General features: G+C 44.7%; 1 protein-coding gene across 1 annotated transcript in view; it reads right to left on the reverse strand.

Annotated features, from left to right (window-relative positions):
• Positions 1-10247: 10247 nt before the first annotated feature.
• Positions 10248-19768, reverse strand: part of lamc3 (laminin, gamma 3) — a gene marked incomplete at its 5' end in the record, with an annotated part of 138338 nt that continues 128817 nt past the window's right edge. The window contains 7 exons of the mRNA XM_080018330.1: positions 10248-12197; positions 12850-12949; positions 13039-13185; positions 14015-14217; positions 18422-18524; positions 18697-18846; positions 19512-19725. Of these exons, the coding sequence (XP_079874456.1) occupies positions 11932-12197; positions 12850-12949; positions 13039-13185; positions 14015-14217; positions 18422-18524; positions 18697-18846; positions 19512-19725 (1183 nt within the window). The 3' untranslated portion in view covers positions 10248-11931. The remainder of the gene's footprint in view (positions 12198-12849; positions 12950-13038; positions 13186-14014; positions 14218-18421; positions 18525-18696; positions 18847-19511; positions 19726-19768) is intronic.

Raw genomic sequence — 19768 nt, forward strand, 5'->3', positions numbered from 1 at the left:
GTTTGGCAGGGCCTGCAACTAGCACTTTTTTCTTTGGCAGCTGACAACGACCATTTTCAGTGAGATCTCCTCACCTCTGTGTTTCCTGCACAACTTTATTTTCTGGAGCCCAGTGTGCCACCACACAGTGTTTTGGATGCAGGCTCTATCATCAGTTAATAGGATAAGCTTTTTAACTTCTTAGTGTTGAATTGGCCATTTGTGAGCGCCACACTCCCTCTCCAAACTCACTCACTCACTCACTCACTCACTCACTCACTCACACACACACACACACACACACATTCATACAACTTGTGCAATAATATAGTATATTCAATAAAACTGTGTTACACTATATTACACTCTATTACAGCACACTCACTAGATGAGAGTTACATTGGGAGAAGGATGCTGAGGATGGAGCTGCCAGGAAAGAGGAAAAGAGAAGGACCAAAGAGAAGGTTAATGGATGTGGTGACGGAGGACATGCAGGCGGTTGGTGTAAGGGAGGAAGATGCGCAGAACAGAAGGTATTGGTGGCAGATTGTCCACTGTGGCGACCCCTTACGGGAGCAGCCGAAAGCAAAAAAAGAAGATTACAGCATACTCACTGTAGTGGGCATACTATAATAATTCATATTTAGAATTTATACCCTACATTTCCAAAACAATAATGTATGCTGTGCTTAGTAACACATTTTGTAAATTGTGTATAATTTTTGTACATCTGACTATTTTTGTATTTTTTGGCCGACTAATTTGTATATATTTTACACAATTTTTATGATTTATGCATTTTTTATTTTTGCATCACTTTTTATTGTATTTAACTTTATTCATATTTGTATTCTCCATTTTTTTCTCAGAATGTAAAGATGTATGTGACAAAAAATCTCTTAGCTTGATCTTTTTATGTATTATTTATTTATTTTGAATGCAAATTGTCTGTAGTGAAACGCACCAAATCTCACCAGAACTAATTCCTAGTATATGTAAATTAACCTGATTCTGATTCGCTGTGTCCAGGTCCCAGCTTCAATCCAAGTTAATTGACAAAGGGAGAGAATTTTCTCATTCTTTGCCTGGATCTCTGCAAGCAAGCGCCGCATCAATGCCCACTCTGCTGGGCTATGAAGCTATAGACCAAGAAATTCATTCCAAAATTGAAATCTGTAGCTCAAGAAAGGGCCATGAGGGTTGACTTGAGAGCCTTGCACATCATTTTCACACGCCAGCAAACTGGGTTTGCTGGTCATCTTGTGGAGAGGAACGCTGCAAGAATGAACAAAACCAGCTTCTAGATGAGGAGGAAAATAAAAGAAAATAAAAGAAAATAAAAATAAATATATAAAAGAAAAAAGTAATTTTTATTTATTTGAAGTTAAATGAAATGAAATGAAATGAAATAAAATTATTAATAAAAATATTAAGCATTATAAACAAAATTACCCACTTCCTTGATGATTTGCAAAATGTGGGGTTTCTACAAGAAGGCACAGCTGTCACATTAAATAATTTTAATGGGTGGTTTAAGCTGCCATGCGTGACACGACACGGATCACACGGTGCCCTTTTTTTCCTTTAATTAGGAAACTGAGAAAACATATACATGATCTAAAATAAAAACATACCGTTTTCTTTTTGTTTTGTTTGGAGAAACGGGGGGAAATTTGGAGAAGCGGCGCAAATTGGCAGAGGCAGAAAGTAGCGGAGAGGAGAAGTCGCACTCATCGTGTGCCATTGTTCTTGCCTCTATAATTAGCACAAGTGCTTTCAATGCATATTATTATATTATTTAAAATTATATAGTTATGTTTACAATGATAAATTGAGGGGGACAAGTCTCTGTTTTTCCCAGGAACGGGGAGGGACCCCCTGTCCGAACACCCTACCGGGTAGGGTGTTCGGACATTAAAACAGTAGAAAATCAGTCGAAGGGGTCTACCCCTTCGACTGATTTTCTACTGTTTTAATGTTAATCACCATCCCTTGTGATTTTGCACGGCTACAAAGAAGAAAGTAGAGGAATTAAAACAGAATGTTCACTTGTCTTCCAAACCATTCTCAAACTTAGTCTATGTATCAGATTCAATGCAGGGGAAAGCCTCAAAGAACTACTGCAAGACAAAAAAGCTTCAGAGTTGCAACTCCTTAATAAATAAAGGCAGAAAAGGCACTTAACATAATCTATGCATTCTGGGTTCACTGTGTGTTAGCCCACAAGCCCTGGAAAAAGGAAGGAACACTTACAGAAGGCCCAGCTCCTGTTCCACCTGGTCTAGTTTCTTCTGTTTGCTTACAGTGTCCTTGGGGTGGGGTAAGAAGGGGAGGCATGGGATCATAGCAGAGCAGCAGCATAGTGTATGTAGGGGTGAGGTAAGAAGGAGGTGGGTGAGGCAACTAGCCTGGTAGTCTAGGAAAGGGGCGATGGCTTCTTAAACAAGTTGTGATGTCGAAAAGACTTACCCATTGATGCTGATCATCATCAAATAACTTACAGTGGACAACAACATTCTAGATGTAGATCAGAAGACTGACACCCCTTTCACACTTAGATGTGCTGCAAGGGATGGTCTGCATGCATCGTTTGAGTGGTTTTAGATGAGGCTCACTGTGTGGCTGCTCAAGGAAATCTCTCATACTGTACTATTAACTACTTAGTCTTCACAAAAATTGAACCGCCTGCACAGTTGTTTCACTTGTGACTCAGCATGCCATATGCAAGGTGTTGATGGCCAGTTGCTTGTGTCCAGAAGGCTGAGATCACGTAACATTTCACCTTCAAATGAGAGGCGCTTCTCCATGTTGTTGATCAGACTTTGTGGCAACTGCTTTGCATTGACTGGTGCGAGCGTTGCATTGGACTCCAGGGAAACCGATCCAAAATGTCCTGAAGCCTGTGATTTCAATGCCTCCTCAGATTTCTCTCCTGGAGAGTCTTTGAATGAAGCTAGCACTCAGCTGGGCGCTTCAGAAGCTGTTTTCTCTCAAAAGTGTAATTGAATGGACCTGGAGTTGCTGAGGCAGGTTTGCAAATTCTCACAGTACATGAGTCCAAGGTCACACAGAAATTCCTTGCTTTGCATACGATGTGCCAGGCCTCTGAGCTCAATTCAGATTCCTTGCTCAGATCCGATTTTTTTGTTTGGCAAATATCAGATTCCAGTGTGAATGGGTCACGTCCTGAACTGATGCGTAGAAGTAACAAAGACATCACACGCAGCACGGTGTTGAATGGAAGTAAACACTGCAGCCACGGTGGTTGTGGGGCGGAGTGGGACCGTGTACCTCGGCTCAAGCTCACAGATGAAATCTTTAAATCCAGGCAGGGGCACAGTGCTTTTTTTGTTTTGTTCAATAAGGAAATGTAATAAAATCTAATAAATACACAATGTGTGCAAATTGCGCCCCGATTGCTCCCTCAGAGGTCACACACACACACACACACACACACACACACACACACACACACACACACACACACACACACACACACACACACACACACACACACACACACACACACACACACACACACACACACACACACACACACACACACAAACACAAACACAGTTTCTAGATCCGGTGCTATTCATAGAATGCGGCGAGCGTGAGTCGGTATATTTTTCTATTTAAGTACAGTATCTATTAATTATTTTCCCTCCCCTCATTGCATACAGTGAGGGTAGGCAGGCGCTGCGGTGGGAACGGCCGTGGTGTGGGTGCCAGGGTGGGGAGGGCGGCGGTACGGGTGCTGGGGTAGGGGAGGCTGTGGTGCGCCTTGATCTGTTCGCCGGTCCTGAAGTCCAGAAGAGTCCAGAGTTTATTCTAGATATACAGGAATACTTTTTTTCTGCATCCCTGGTCTGTGAACATTCTGTGTTCGGTGCTGATAAAAAAGGTTGGGAACCCCTGCTCCCCTCCTGCTCTACAGTGATGTAAAAGCCACATGAATTCCGATTCAACTGTTGAGACTGAAGTCACATTGCAAAGAATCAGACCTGTGTCCGATTGAGGAACACATATGAAAGTGGCCCAATTCCTTATTGAAAAGATCAGCCATGTGATTCGTGCTGTCATGTCCACACTGTCATGAAAAAAACAGATCTGAGGCACATTTGAGCAAAAACAAATCGGATTTGGGCCACTTTGGCCCGCAGTGTGAACGTAGCCTAAATTTGCCTCTCTTTGCGGTTTCTTGTTTGGCCTCCTGCGGCATATTAAAAAGTGTCTGTTGAGTGCTTCATACGACCTCCACACAGCCTTTACATCACGAAAGCTGCTGGCCACCCATCACATATTTAAAACCCAATTTTCTGGACTTGTGAGCCTACTTCTTGTGCTACTTCCAGAAGATTTTTTATTGGACTTACTGTAGAGATTCTCAATCTTCTCCATGAATGCTTTGAAGTTGTTGATTGACTGAACCAACTGAGACCCAGTTATTTTGAAGCCACCCTTAACTGAAGCCCGCAATGTCCAACAGGTCAACAGAGCTTCCTTTATATCCTGTACACTTTGGCTTTCCAGCTCAACCGGAATCACAAATGCCGCAGGTGCCATCTGCCGCCCTCTGTTCTGTGGCCCCCTCTGGCTGGCGGCTGACTAGAGGCCTGATGGGGATGTGGAGCTGCATGGCGGAGGCACATGGAGGATCGCTCTGCGCCGTGGCTGATCGCTGTAGGTTGGCTGCCACCAGGTACAGGTGGATGTGCTCGGGCACGATCGGGTCCGAGGGGAGGGGCGCAGCAGGCCAGAAGCAACCACACGGTTCGTGTGGTTGCTTCTGGCCTGCTGCGCCCCTGCATCGATCTGGTCGCGATTCGCCTATCTCTCCCAGTGCGAAAAACTCATACTCAGCACATACACCACACAATAGGCCTAGGGCTTGCGGGATGGGTGGGGTGCAAGCTATGTGGGTGGGGATGCAGCAGGCAGCTGCCATCTTGCCTGTCACTCTCCTGCCCCAAGGTGCTTCTCGTCCGTCCCAAAATTTTAATCCCACTTATATTAGCTAAGAACACATACACTTGCACGCCAATCCTACTCTGAACAACACTCCACCAGACCAGGGTCTGTGGGGCAGGATGGGTGCGAGTGATTCGAGTTCAACTTGCCTGAAGGACTCGCACCCCCAACCTCGCAATTTTGACTGCAATTCCCAACAGCACACATTGAGCACTGTGGTTTTCCGGGGTGGCCGGTGTGCAGCCGGCTGTGCCCCCCTGCCGGCTGGGCTGGAGTCCTGGCGGTTTGCGCCTGGTGGCTTAAGGTGTGCTGCGACCTGGCGGGGCTGTGGAGAGCGCTGCCGGGTGCCTTCTGGGCACCTGGCGGGGCTGCTTGCTGTTATGGGTGTGGGTTGGGTTGGTGGGGGGCGGCTGTCGGTCTTTTGCTCCTGCTGCGTGGCTTTCTGCGGCAGGCGCCCCGGGTGCTGGGGGTGGTGGAGAGCCCGTATATCTGGCAGCCTGCTGGCATCGGCGTCGGGGAGGGGGGGTCTCGCCCTTATGCGGGACGTGGGTGGGCATGGTAGTCCCGTGGGCTCGCCTGCCATGCCTGGCGCCTGCGGCCGGAGTTCTGTGCCCACGGCTGCGTCTTGTGCCTGTACCTGGGGGTTAGTTGTATGTGTGCGCCCCTGGGGTGAGGGGTCTCCTCATTCTCCCCGGGACTGGGTAATGCTCCTCGGGGCTGGGCATAGGGGTTGCTCCACGGGCTTCTCTGGTGCCAGGTCTTCTGTGGCTGCAGAGCGGGGTGCTTGCGGCTTTCCTGCAGCCGTAGGGTGTCTACAAGGCTACGGAGTTTGGGGGGCTTCAGGGCCCTTTCCGCTGCTTGGAGGCGCAACGACATAATACCGACCTTCTACACCAGTACCAATGGGGATAAGTCATGTACACTGACCGGTGGACATCTTACACACACACACCCACACCCACACACACACACACACACACACACACACACACACACACACACACACACACACACACACACACATACAGGCGGTCCCACACACACACACACACACACACACACACACACACACACACACACACACACACACACACACACACACACACACACACACACACACACACACACACACACACACACACACACACACACACACACAGATGGATTTATCAAACCGTGAGTTGATAAATCCATCCGCTGCGCTCTGAATGCTCGCACGGCCGCTTACAACGACGGTCTTGTATCCAGAAATATAGACAATTACAAAGCGGCGTCATACAATCTGCGGGGGGCGGTGAAGGACACTAAACGGGCGAGACTGTGGAGCTACAGATGAAGCGGGGGGACACCAGACGCTTGTGGGAGGGGCTGCGGATGATAACGAAACTACAAGAGCAGCTCCTCCCCAGCCATGAGTGTGGACACCTCCCTAGCCAACGAACTGAACTCCTTTTATGCGCGGTTTTAGTCTGGCAACAGCACCGGAGTTACACTGCTGGGGATGAGCGTGCACTGAGCGCGCACTCTCAGTGTCCGTGCACGAGGTCAGGAACACTCTGAGGTGGGTGATCACCAGGAAAGCTGTGGGCCCAGACGGCATATCTGGACGAGTACTGAAAGCTGTGCTAACCAGCTAGCTCCGGTGTTCACTACAATATTCAATATCTCCCTGGCTGAATCAGTGGTCCTGTCCTGCTTCAAGAGGTCCACCGTCGTTCCTGTCCTGAAGATCACCTCTCCTGCCTGCCTGAAAAACTACCGTCCGGTGGCCCTCACCTCGGTGGTCATGAAGTGTTTCGAGAGGCTGATTAAGGATTATATCTGCGCCTCCCTCCCCCGCACCTTGGACCCGTAGCTGTTTGTGTACCAGCAGAACAGATCCACGGATGACGCGGTCTCCCAGGTACTGCACATCACACTCACACACCTGGATGGCCGGAAGAGGGCCTATGTGAGATTGCTGTTCATCGATTACAGTTCAGCTTTCAACACCATAGTCCCCACCAGACTGGCTGTCAAGCTGAAGGAGCTCGGACTGAATACTCCACTGTGTGCCTGGATCCTGGACTTCCTCACAGGCCGCCCCCAGGTGGTCAGGGTGGGGAAGCACATGTCCAGCTCCCTTACCCTGAATACAGGATCCCCCCAGGGCTGCGTCCTCAGCCCCCTACTGTACTCCCTGTACACACATGACTGTGTGGCCAGGTCCAGCTCCAACACCATCATCAAGTTTGCTGACGACACCGTTGTAGTGGGCCTGATCACCGACTGGGACGAGAAGGCCTACCGCGAGGAGATGGCTGACCTGTCACTCTGGTGCCAGGACAACAGCCTACACCTGAACGTCAGCAAAACTAAGGAGGACTGGATTGTGGACTTTAGACGAGGATTACAATCGCGGACACACGCGCCCTTGGTGATTAATGGGACTTCTGTTGACAGGGTGAGCAGCTTCAAATACCTGGGAGTCCACATCACAGAGGACTTAACATGGACTGTACAAACAGACACTCTGGTGAGAAAGGCGAGGCAGCGTCTTTATTACCTCGGGCAGCTGAGGAAATTCCAGGTCTCGGGAGGATCCTCAAGTCCTTCTACTCTGGAGCGGTGGAGAGCATCCTGACAGGCAACATCACTGCCTGGTTTGGAAACTGTACTGCTCAGGACAGGCGGGCCCTGCAGAGAGTGGTGCGTTCAGCTGAACGTACCACTGGAACTACCCTCCCCCCCTTGCAGGACTCATACACCAGGAGGTGTAGTAGCAGAGCCTGCAGGATCATGAAGACTCCTCATCACCCCAACAACGGACTGTTCCAGCTCCAGCGGGCAGGCAAGCGCCTCAGCAGTCACACAGCGAGAACAGAGAGACTGAGACTGAGTTTTTTCCCGCAAGCCATAAGAACTGTCAATGCTGAACTCACCAGGGGTCCTAACTGCGCCACACACATAGGCTCCACTACCTTACTGTACTCTATGTAGCATACGGTACTGCATACTGTGTGACTGTTCAGGGTTGTTCGGTGATGCCGTATTGCTGCGCCGTACTGTTGTACACTGTGCTGTATATCTCACAAACACTACCTCACTTTATTCACATGCCACTTTAATGCACATATCTGTATATACATAAATAGCCTATCCCATATACATAAGTCTATCCCATATACATAAGCCTATTCCCTTTATCTATTTTGTACCCCCAACCTGCATTACCTATGAGTTCTTATTTTATTTTATTTTATTTTATTCTATATATTTTATTTTATTCTATAGTATTCGACTTACTGCATTACGTTTTAGGAATCCGTTAGTTATTCAAGTAGAAATTCTTAGGTAGCTATTGTGTTCAGTCTCGAACATATTGTGTGTAATCACCGGGTGCGTTGCATTGAGATTTCACTGCATATATCAGGGGTGTCAAACATACGGCCCGCGAACAGGTTTAATCCGGCCCGCGAGATGATTTTGCAAAGCATAAAATTGAGCTGCAATTTTTCAATGAATGAAACTGCTTTTCTAAATGTGCCCAGTGGGTGTCACAATAGCAATTCTGTTAAGCAAGCAAACTGTTTATACTGGGGCTGAACAAGTAGGCTACAGCCAGTCCAGAGTTAGCCTGTCTTTCTGCCTGACCAATTTGAACATTACGTGCTTTGGCACCCTCATTGCCCCAAAATGTCTCTGTCAAAAAAGAGAAAAGTGGACGCAGAGTGCAGAGTTTTCCAAGAAAAATGGTCATCCTCCTATTTATACCCGGAAGTGAATGGGAAAGATGTGTGTTTGGTGTGTTCACAGCATGTTTCAGTGCTGAAAGAATATAACTGTCCTCGCCACTATGAGACTCTTCATGGCGACAAATACAACAACTTTCAAGGACAACAGAGAAGAGAGAAGGTGAATGAATTATTGGCGGTTCTGAAGAAACAGCAGTCTGTTTACTCGTCGCCGAGAAATCCGTGATGCTGCAGTGAAAGCCAGCTACATTATAGCTAATAAAATTGCAGTGGCTTCAAAGCCACTTATTGAGGGGGAATTTGTAAAAACATGCATGCTGAAGGCTGCGGAGATTGTGTCCCCTGAAAAGCGCCAGGCTTTTGCAAATATCAGCCTGACAACAAATACAGTTGCAGGATTTCTGATCTTTCGGCGGATTCGGACAGCCAATTGAAGCTCAGTTTTAAAGTCATTTATTGCTTTTTCAGTTGCAAATGACGAAAGCACGGACATTTCTGATGTTGCGCAACTGGCAATATTCATCCGCGGAGTTGATGACACTTTGACTGTCACCGAGGAGTTCGTGGAGTTGGTGCCAATGACGGACGCCACAACAGCAGCTGATATTTTCACCGCACTCGTCAGCGCACTGGACAGGCTCGAAGTGGACTGGTCCTGCGCTGTCAGCCTGGCTACAGATGGTGCGCCCTCAATGGTCGGTAAAAATGCAGGTGTTGCGACAAAGTTCAGAGAGAAAGTGCAGACTGCAAATGGAGGCATGCCGCAGCCATGAAGCGGTTCAAAGATAAAATAACGGGACTATTGCGGGAGTTTGAGACACGCTTTCAGATTTTTGGTGAACTGGAGAAAGACTTCAAAGTTTTTTGCTCGACCATTCACCGCAAATGCGCTTGATATGCCCGTCAACATCCAACTTGAAATAATAGACTTGCAGTGTGACTCAGATTTGAAGGGCAAGTTTGCCGCAGCTGGCTTGGACACATTTTATCAGTATCTCTTGCCACGTTACCCCAACTTGACAACCCTTGCTGCAAAAGTGTTGTGCATGTTTGGAACCACATATCTTTGTGAGCAAGTTTTCTCTGTAATGAGCATCAATAAAACAAAGCTGCACTCAAGGCTCACAAATAAGCACTTGAATAACATCCTGAAATTGGCTACCATTCAGGATGTGACGCCTGATATAGATGCACTTGTGAAAGCTAAAAGATGCCAGGGTAACCCCGCTTAAAATGCTGCATGAGATACTGCACCCTGATATAGTTCTGTGAAAATGATTGTCTTCTGTGGAAATTTAAAGAAAATGAACAGAGTGTGATTTACTGTAATAATGTCAGTCACTTCAGTTCATAAGTTTGGTTTGTTGAAATTGTTCATGCATTGCACAGCTTTTATTTTTCTATCAAGAAATAGTGTAGCCTACAAGGCAGGGAGTAAATCAACCCACTTGAATAGTTTCTACCTCGGTTTGTATGGATTGTTGAGTTAGCACAGGATTAATATGTGGAAATGACAAATGAGGTATTTGATACATAAGAGAGTTGTTTTATTTATTTATTATTTATTTTGTATTTTTTTTCAATCCCAGATAGGCTGTGACTTAAAGTTTAATGGCTTTCTAGATACACTGAGACAAAGTCGAAGTTCTTTTTGGAGTAAAACAAAGAAAACAATCTGAAGTTGTCGTTATTTTTAAGTTTAAATGCCATGATTTTACTGGTCCGGCCCGCTTGAGAACGGATTTTCCTCCATGTATTCCCTGAGCTAAAATGAGTTTGACACCCCTGGCATATATGTATGAAAGTATGTATATGTATGTAATGAATAAACCTCTTGAATCTTGAAAAACAAAACAAAAAAAAACAACCAAAAAAACAAGTAAATCCCATCCACCCTTTTCCCCGTTTACAGTCTTTGCACCAATCATGCATTGGTCAGGATCCATCTGACATACTGTATAGCTCTTGCTATCAGATTTCTGTATTGGGGATATTCTCAGATAATTATACCCCATTTTATACCTCATTTTCTTAGTGCACCAATATCCAACACCACTAGCAGGACTGGTCCACATAACGCCACAAGGATCCTGTGTTTGATTAACATCAGATTACCTATGCAATGAAGTATTTCTAATTTAATTAATTGTGTTGGACGTTTTCTAGCAAATAACATGGCAACCGAAATAATGAATACAGAGGGGAAAAAAAGAAACGTTATTGTGGCTATTGTATGACCTCCTTCAGTTATATACACTCCATTATTAGGTGTTCTAAAGTCTCACAGAGCCAACAGAAAAAGAAAGAAAAACAACAGAGAAGCCTAAAAAGAAAGAAACATAACAGTGGCATGGAGGTTGTGTGCCTGCCCTGTTGAAGCCTGACCTGAACCCCACAGAGGACAAAAGCACTAATTGTTAATTAAGCCGGGCTGATTAAAAGAGCTGGAGTGTAAATGAATGTGTCAGTCCGGAGAAACACTCCGACACACCTTCTAATCCTGACAGAGGAAAATCAGCATTATTTTAAAAATTGAGCACTCCGACGAGTCAGATTGGCTTGTTATTATTCATGATTTAATTAAACTTTCCGTGTTGACAGCGAATAAGAGTAGGGGGAGAAATTAAAAAAAAATTAAATATAATACAAAAGAAAATCCCTATGAAGTTATGTGGGAGACTTAAGGTTGTTTCACACTGAATCCGAAAACACATCTGACAGTCGTACCACCACACCCCTAGTGGCCATCGGTGAACTGTGCCGGGGTTTGGAACCATAAAACTGCAGGTAACACGGGAGAACTTGTTTTTTAGTAGTTTGCTCAGCTGGACATTTACTATTTTCCTTGAATGAGATTTTAAAACTCCCTCCTATTCGCAAAGTGCGAACAAACAAAGATACACACAATTCATTTAATTGATTGTGGATAGAGTGACATCCAACGTTTGTAACGTCATTATTTTTCTTTGTGACTTATGTAATTGTTTGTAAGCCCAGTTCCAATAAAAAAAAAGTGACCTACGTAACTTCCCAACTCATCCAAACACATCCCAACTTTTAATTTTTTTTAAAAAACATGTCTTGGGGACCTCAGAGACCATATATTAACTTGAATAAAAAGGACCATAACATGTCCACCAAAAAAAAACAAAAAACAATTGATAGACTCTCCCAGTTATAAAGGCATTATTCCCCCCTTTTTTAAGTTCCTTTGGCATTTCATCGTCACGTTTCAGGCTTCCCGCTAGCGCTTCCCGCTAGCCGCCACCACCTGCGGGCAGGACTGTGGCAGATTGAGGGTGATGTCCCTCAGGCTGTCCCTCTCCTCCTTGATCTCCAATAAGTCAGCCTGGATCAGGGACAGACGGTTCTGCTGCTCCTCGGCAGCTGAGCGCAGTGCATGGATCTTCCCTCCCAGCGCCGGGCTCTCAACGCTGCCACGGAGCATGCGCAGCCGCCGCGCCGTCTCATTCAGGATGCGGTCGAAGCGCTCCAGTGGCACATTGCCATCTGCTCCATGGAGGGAAAGACAGGGTGAAAGGACGTGAGCATGCAGGCCTCAAGAAGTTTCTCCTTTTAAAAATATACCGCTCATTGATTTCATGGAGATGGAGTCAAATCGGTTCGCCTTTGAATGGGAGCAATCCGGAGAGGCCCGCACTGTCGTCCTCCATCAGTTAATCAAAGCTATTTGGAAAATCAATATAATATGATACGTATCAACTTGTAACCCTAACACAGTAGCTATGAACATAAAACAATATTTATTTGCTGACCAGTGTCTTGAGTACATTTTTTTTTCTCAGCGCATGCTGTGATCAGTAGTTCAGTGAGGTACCTATCCTGCTAGTCAGCCATTAGATTTTTCCACATTGTTTTGAAGATTACCCTCTGAAAAAATGGCGTGAGATCGAAAACATTTTCTGAATGATTTCCTTATTTCCATTTCTGCCAAGAAAAATGGTTAAGTGAGCGTTATTAACGGGTTAACATTTTGTCTTTTCATGCTCAGCGGGTCTCATCTTCAGTATTAAAGTCAATCTAAAAAGGTATTTACATGTTAAACGAGCCGTTAATAAGATACGTGAAACTATTGATTTGATGTTCTGATTTTGAGGGGTAAATAGTAGTTTGTAGCAACGTGTAATCAACCAAAACCCACCAATTTTGTTGATAAGCTCTGTCAGGGTTGATGAATATGACTCTAACTGCAGCTTGGCGGCTTCTATGTTGTCCTTCACCTGATTCAGGTGGATCTCCTGCTTTAAAAAGAAAAAAAAGGCAGATCTGGGTGATGACACACAAAGTCCGACACATCTGGCTTCATCTTTTTGATAGGATTCGCTGGTACCTCAGAGGTGATTTGTGAGCGTGCGGCAGCACCAGTGGTGAACTTCTCCTGCTCGCTGAGCTGTTGCAGAGCTGAGTCTACTTGGGATCTGAGTTGACCGGACGCCGTCCTGCTGAGCTTGGCCTGGCTCAGGGTGGCTTTGGAGTCCTGTGAACCGTCATTTAATCGTTTCATTGCATACGTACATAACCTATCAGCTCTCATAGGTTACGTACTGATACATCCACTGTAGCCTGGTCATCCTAGAAGAGGGGTGGTTTAAACAGCCACACCTGTCTTGTGTCCAGATAATTAAGCCGGGGATCAAGGGTGGCTGTGATCCCGTTGCTCATCAGAGCACGCACGCAAGCTCGGGTTTAATCACCCATCCCTACACACACGGGAGGGGAGCCTTTGTCATCACAACATTCCATCTGCTCCCGGCTTGTTACATCTTGCCACTCTCTTCGATAAAATGGTTTGTCTTAAACATCTTTGTGTCAGAACAGGGACTGACACAGGGAAGGGACGCATAAGGGCTGGCTGAAGACGCACTGGAGCCACCAGCAGGTCGACGGACGGCCACAGCACCAGCACTGTCCCAGCTGGCAGCAGCAGCAACCAGCTAGTGGCCAGCGGAAGACAGGGGGGGGAGCAGCCGCAGCAGCCACCAAGGGTAAAAGGGTGCAGCTAGCTACTCCTCCAAGCAGCCACTGGCAGGACCATTAGCGGCCCAGCAGCCAGGCCACCCCTCCAAGCAGCCCCCGCAACAGCCAGGCCGAGCTACTTTTCCACCAGCCAGCACAGCAGGCTGAGGCCCCCCGCTCTGGGAGGGAGGAGGGGTAGTCTGTTTGACCATGCTGTTTTGACCAGGGATTGATGATTTAGATGTGAAATGTGGAGCTTGTGAAGCACTTTGAGGCTGTACAGTAATTAAGGGCTGTGGACACGTTCGAAAACCCAGACAAAAATGATCACATTTGCTCATTGTTGTTACCTTTGCGGTGGCTTGGGCCATGTTCCATGCCTCCCCAGCAGTGGAGCCGGAGAGCTTGGTGTTCTCCGTGGCCTGTTTCAGCATCTTGTCCACCTGTTTGACCTTCCTCCTGACGTCAGCTAGGACCTTCTCCCCCAAAGGCTTCTCCTTCCGCACCGCTGCCTTGGTTTGGGCCTCTAGACGGGGCCACTCCCGCTGTGTGGCTACGGGTAGGCAATGGTTACTGTACTTACAGGGTTTTTTAAGCGCTATATAATATATATATATATATATATATATATATATATATATATATATATATATATATATATATATACAGTTTATATATTTATATATACACTGATCAGCCACAACATTAAAACCACCACTACTAACCATTAACCCCGGCCATCCACATGATGTAGAAGAACATGTGATATATCACACCAGGCCACCTTCTTTCATTGCTCCAAGTTCAAGTTCAAGTTCAAGAGATTATTTGTCACATACATATACATACGTTCATACATATATGCAGTGAAATGTCATGACACCCGGTGATTACTCACAATAAGCTCTATAAATACTAAAAAATACCAAAATGTGCGTAATCGACACAAGGTGCTCGCGCAGGCAGCCGCAAGGGGAGGCGCCACAATCGCAATTCTGGGTCCTATAATTATATAATAGAATTAATTGACTGTGTTGTATTAAATATACATTTAAATCCTCCTAAAAGTAATATGAATCTCGTATCGGCTCCATGGTCCTGTTATGAGGCTCATTGTAGGCACTTTTGGTGGTGGACAGGGGTCAGCATGGACACTGACCGGTCCGCGGCTACGCAGCTCCATACGCAGCAAGCTGCGATGCACTGTGTGTTGACGCCTTTTTATCATAGAAGCATTAACTTTTTCAGCGATTTGTGCTGCAGCAGCTCTTCTTTGGGATCGGACCAGACGGTCTAGACTTCGCTCCCCATGTGCATTAATGAGCCTTGGGCGCCCATGACCCTGTCACCAGTTCACCAGTTGTCCTTCCTTGGACCACTTTTGGTAGGTACTAACCACTACATACCGGGAACAGCCCACAAGAACTGCCATTTTCGAGATGCTCTGACTCAGTCATCTAGCCGTCACAATTTCGCCTTGTCAAAGTCCCTCAGATCCTTACGCTTGCCCATTTTTCCTGCTTCAAACACATCAGCTTCAAGAACTGAATGTTCACTTGCTGCCTAATATATCCCACCCCTTGACAGGTGCCAGTGGAACGAGATGAGTAATGGTATTCACTTCACTTGTGGGTTTTAATGATTAATATATATACAGCTACTCCTCACTAAACTACCTACCTGTTTAACAACTGTTCGGACTTATGACCAGCTCTCTGAACAAGTCGCAACGTGCACGCCGTGCTATTGTACGCAGCGCACAATACCGCGGCTTCAAGCATCTCATTGTGCATCACTGTTCTCAGTCTCATTCCCGCAGTCTGTCAGTATTCACTACACTAGCGTTTGCAATCGGCACGCCCCCTTACCGGGAAATAACACGGGTCCTCGCATATCGACCAATTCGCTTAACGATCTGTTTGTAGGAATGGAACTTGGTCGTTAAGTGATGAGTACCTGCATATATTATTATATTAAGAGCAACTAGTTATCTACTTTTACTGAAGTAGAAATTTAATGTGGTACTTTCACTTTTACTAGAGTCATTTTGTGGTGTTGTAATAAAAGGTCTGAGTACTGCTTCCACCACTGCAGGTATAGGAGGGAATTAAATGGGTTTCAATTCAAAATCACATATACGAGGTTGTATTGTGGCTTTCATTTGCGTATTGTTTCCTCGTAGTGAGATATTTATGACGAACTAGCCAAACATTTTTGTCTGCTGTTTGGATTTTACAGTTTTGCGAATTTTGAGAATTCTGTGAACACAATATGACTTATGTGTAAATTCATGAATCATAAACAGCAATAAGACCCCCCCCCATAAAAAACCCCCAAAATATCTATGCCAAGCCATTTTAACATTTAATCCATAAGACAACCTAGTCACTTTTTAAAAGTTTCTTGTACTTATATTTGAGTTACTAAATCCAACAGTTAATAGAAATTATTTTAGCTTTACTAGTCAAAATGTGTTAGGTACAAGTACTTATTTATTAAGCTGCTTTCACACATGCACTCTGGATAATGTCCAGACCTGATTATCTGGACATTGTTACCCTTTCACATTGTTACCCTTTCACATATGTAGCAAAAAACGTAAATTGTCAGTGTCAGACGCATTTACACTACCTAAAAAATAGGGTTGGGCGGATCAATACCAAAAGTATTGATACTACCAATAATATGTCTCGGTTGAAGATCGATTCTAGCGTCAATTGGGACGATACTAAAAAATGATCAGATTCTCCCTTCAAAATAAAAATTATGAATAACAAATAAATTTTTGAACAGAGCAGAAATATTTCTTGTTTGAAATTATATCGTACAAATTAAATTGAAATATATGTGTCTGTATACAGTTGTGTAATTATTATTTATTAATTTATTTCATTAGTATTGTTATTTTTGTTATACAACTAGGATAGGTATTCTTTAACCATCAATATGACCAAAAATTTGTGAAAATGTTGTTTTACATTACTTAATGTATTCTGGAAATTATTAGGTTTAGTATAATGAAAATGAATAATTTAATTAAAAGTGATATAGTGTATGTGCACACATACCATCATAGGTCAAAACATTGTTAAATTATTGATATCGGTGATTCTTCACAGGTATTACTTGGTATCGGATCTAAACCAAATTCTGCTGTATCGCCCACCCCTAATTTACACTACCTGCCTCCTGCACTAGAGCGTTCAGGAGGCAGGACATGACGCAATGTGGACGCGGATGAGGCTACAGGTGTATCAGTAGAGTTTTTGGAGCGGAATAACAAAGAAATCAGAAGGAGTAAGAATCAGTAGGTAGAGTACGAATCAGTAGGAGATTACATCTGCAAAATGAAACATGCGCGAGGGGGGGCGCACACGCATAGACCGTAATGTCATGTGGCAAATATGCTGTTCCAGAAGTGCAGGATTTATTATTTACAAGTAAAGTATTCACACAAAAGCATCTGGTTTTTACTCAATTAAGTCCCATAGCAACAGGGAGACGTGCGTCTCCACTGTCTTTTTTTAGAACGGAACGGGACAGTCCCTTAACTCAGTTGTGTTTAAAAATGTTGTTTCATACATTTATGGAACAAACGTAAATAAATAAATCTAAAATAAAGATAGTGCGGGAGCCTGCGCGCATCAGTCTGGAGGAGAATGAAAAACTTGAGGGGGGTTGGCTGGGATGTGCGGAGTTCAGATCACGGCCGTCTCCTGCCATTGATCTGTACTCCACTGTGCTTCTCTGTTTGACACAGAAGCACAGTGGAGCAAAGACTCAGAGTCTTTGCATTGGAGCAAAGACTCCGTGCCCCCCCCCCCCCCCCCCCCTCTCTCTCTCTGCACCTACACCATTTCAATGTCCTGATTTTTCCTGGTGGATAAAAAAAATAGTCCGTCATCCATTTCAATAGTGATCGATAGAGTCGATCACTGATAGACGATTTAATCGTAAATCTGTCCAAGCCCAAGCAGGAGCTACGCTCTGTGCACGAAAATCAGCACCAAGGTAAATAACTGCCGCATGATTGAGACGTCATCAACACGCCCACTCCCTCACTGTGAATGGTCCAGACAATCACCTGCTCCGTTCACACATACCGCTCAATCGGACATTACGCAGAATTTGTACTAGGGTGCTGTCTGGGTTAAGTCTGGGCAATGCCCGGGTCAAATGACATTTGGACATTTGCGTTCACACATACAGCTTTTCTGGGTAATGTCTGGATAATTTCAGGTTTACAGTGCATGTATGAAAACAGCTTTACATACTAGTTACTATTCCAATTGTTACTCGTAACTATTGCAATGTTAGTAACAAATTGGGCAATTCTGTCATTGAATCTTATGGAGCTTTTAGGATATCAAATATTGGCTCAAACTATTATCTATTCCCATTGTTACTAGTATCTATTTCACTATTAATTGAGTGCTAGTACTTATTGATTAGTAACTAGTGTCTTTTCCTGTTGTTACTTTGTAACATTTTAAATTAAACCGTTTTGTCTAGTAATGGGCATGATGGGCAACAAATAAGTACCAGCACCCAATTAATAGTGAAGGGTAAAATGGAAATAGTTACTAGTAACAACTGGAATAGATACTAGTATCTAATAAATAGGTACTACTACCAAATACATTTTGCCTCGCAATATTAAAATGTCTTGCCATAGATATCTGCCGTTTAAATTCACATAAAATAATCAGGCTGCTTGATGGCGTTTAGCCGTGGATGTAAGACAGAGAGAGATTCACCTTCTAGCTCTTTGTGCAGAATAATGGCTTCCGATTCCATCCCTTTTGCCGCTACCACGGATGACAGGGCCATGACCTTCACCCCCTCCGAGTGAGCTTTCATCTTTCAAAAGACCAAGGAGAGAGAGACAGAAGAAAAGACCTCAGGACATCAGAGTGCCAGTAGGGGTCAGGCCAAACAATGGCAGGCTAACTGTAGGAACAGTTATATAACTTGATCCATTCAGCAACTTGAGCAACAGAAACACCCCATTAAACTAGATGCTGAAACTTACCTCATGGACATCACTCCACGTTTCCACCTCCAGGTTCCTGCTCGCCGTCCGGATAATGGGCTCCATCTCCATTTGGATTTTGCTGATGAGCTCCTCCTTGGTCTGGACGTGGAGGGACAGCTGCAATGTCCTATTGAGCAGGTCCTCGCTCTGACAAGTAGGAGGAGAGAGGCTCATAAGGGACATTCATATTAATATCCAACACCTTTATCATTATTATTTTTATCATAAACATCTTTTCTTTTTTACATAAATGTCTATTTTTCAACTGTCGATGGCAAGATGTTTTCTTTTAACTTGAAAGGCAAAGGCGTTGACTGAATTAAAGAAACAGAATCAGAATGTGTTTATTCTTACAAGTACATTTAGATATAGTGCAGATTTTTGTGGTGAGGATTGATTCATCATGGTGAAGACAATTGCCATAAAAAAAGCTTATCAGTCTGAAAATATATAAAAACAGCCAAACATAGCCAAGTATATGAAATATACAGAATATATAAGTGCAATTCCATGCACAGTATAAGTTAAAGGTAATTATATATATATATAAGGAATACATTATAACTATGTTATTACTAATTTATTACAGTGCCAATTCAATATGTGTGAGAGTGTGAGAGTGAGTGAGTGAGTGATTGAGTGAGTGAGTGAGTGAGTGAGTGAGTGGACTTACTCAGCCGTTGGTGCTGTGAGTGAAGAAACAATCTAAATGGACAAACTGCTCCTTTCTAAGGAGAATGGGGCGTTGTGGGAAATAATGCGCGGCCATCTCAGTGAGATCAATATGTAATGTATGATCCTCCAACACTTACCTCGATGAAACGGCTTCCTCCACGTGCTTTGCTTAACTCTGTTTGGCCGGATGCCGGTGACAGGCTGGGATTCGTTGGAGCCAGATGATGCAGCGACGCTGTGACGTTGCCGAGGGCGACGAGGAGGCCCCTGGACTCCTCCTGCAGCGCCCACTGAGCAGCCACATTCACCTGAGCCGTGAGGTTCTCCTTCAGCTGCTGCATGTCCCACAGCCTAGATAGATAAACAGACAGACAGACAGACAGACAGACAGACA

The sequence above is a fragment of the Zeus faber genome (genome assembly GCF_960531495.2).
Source record: "Zeus faber genome assembly, chromosome: 17".
Classification (NCBI taxonomy): domain Eukaryota; kingdom Metazoa; phylum Chordata; class Actinopteri; order Zeiformes; family Zeidae; genus Zeus; species Zeus faber.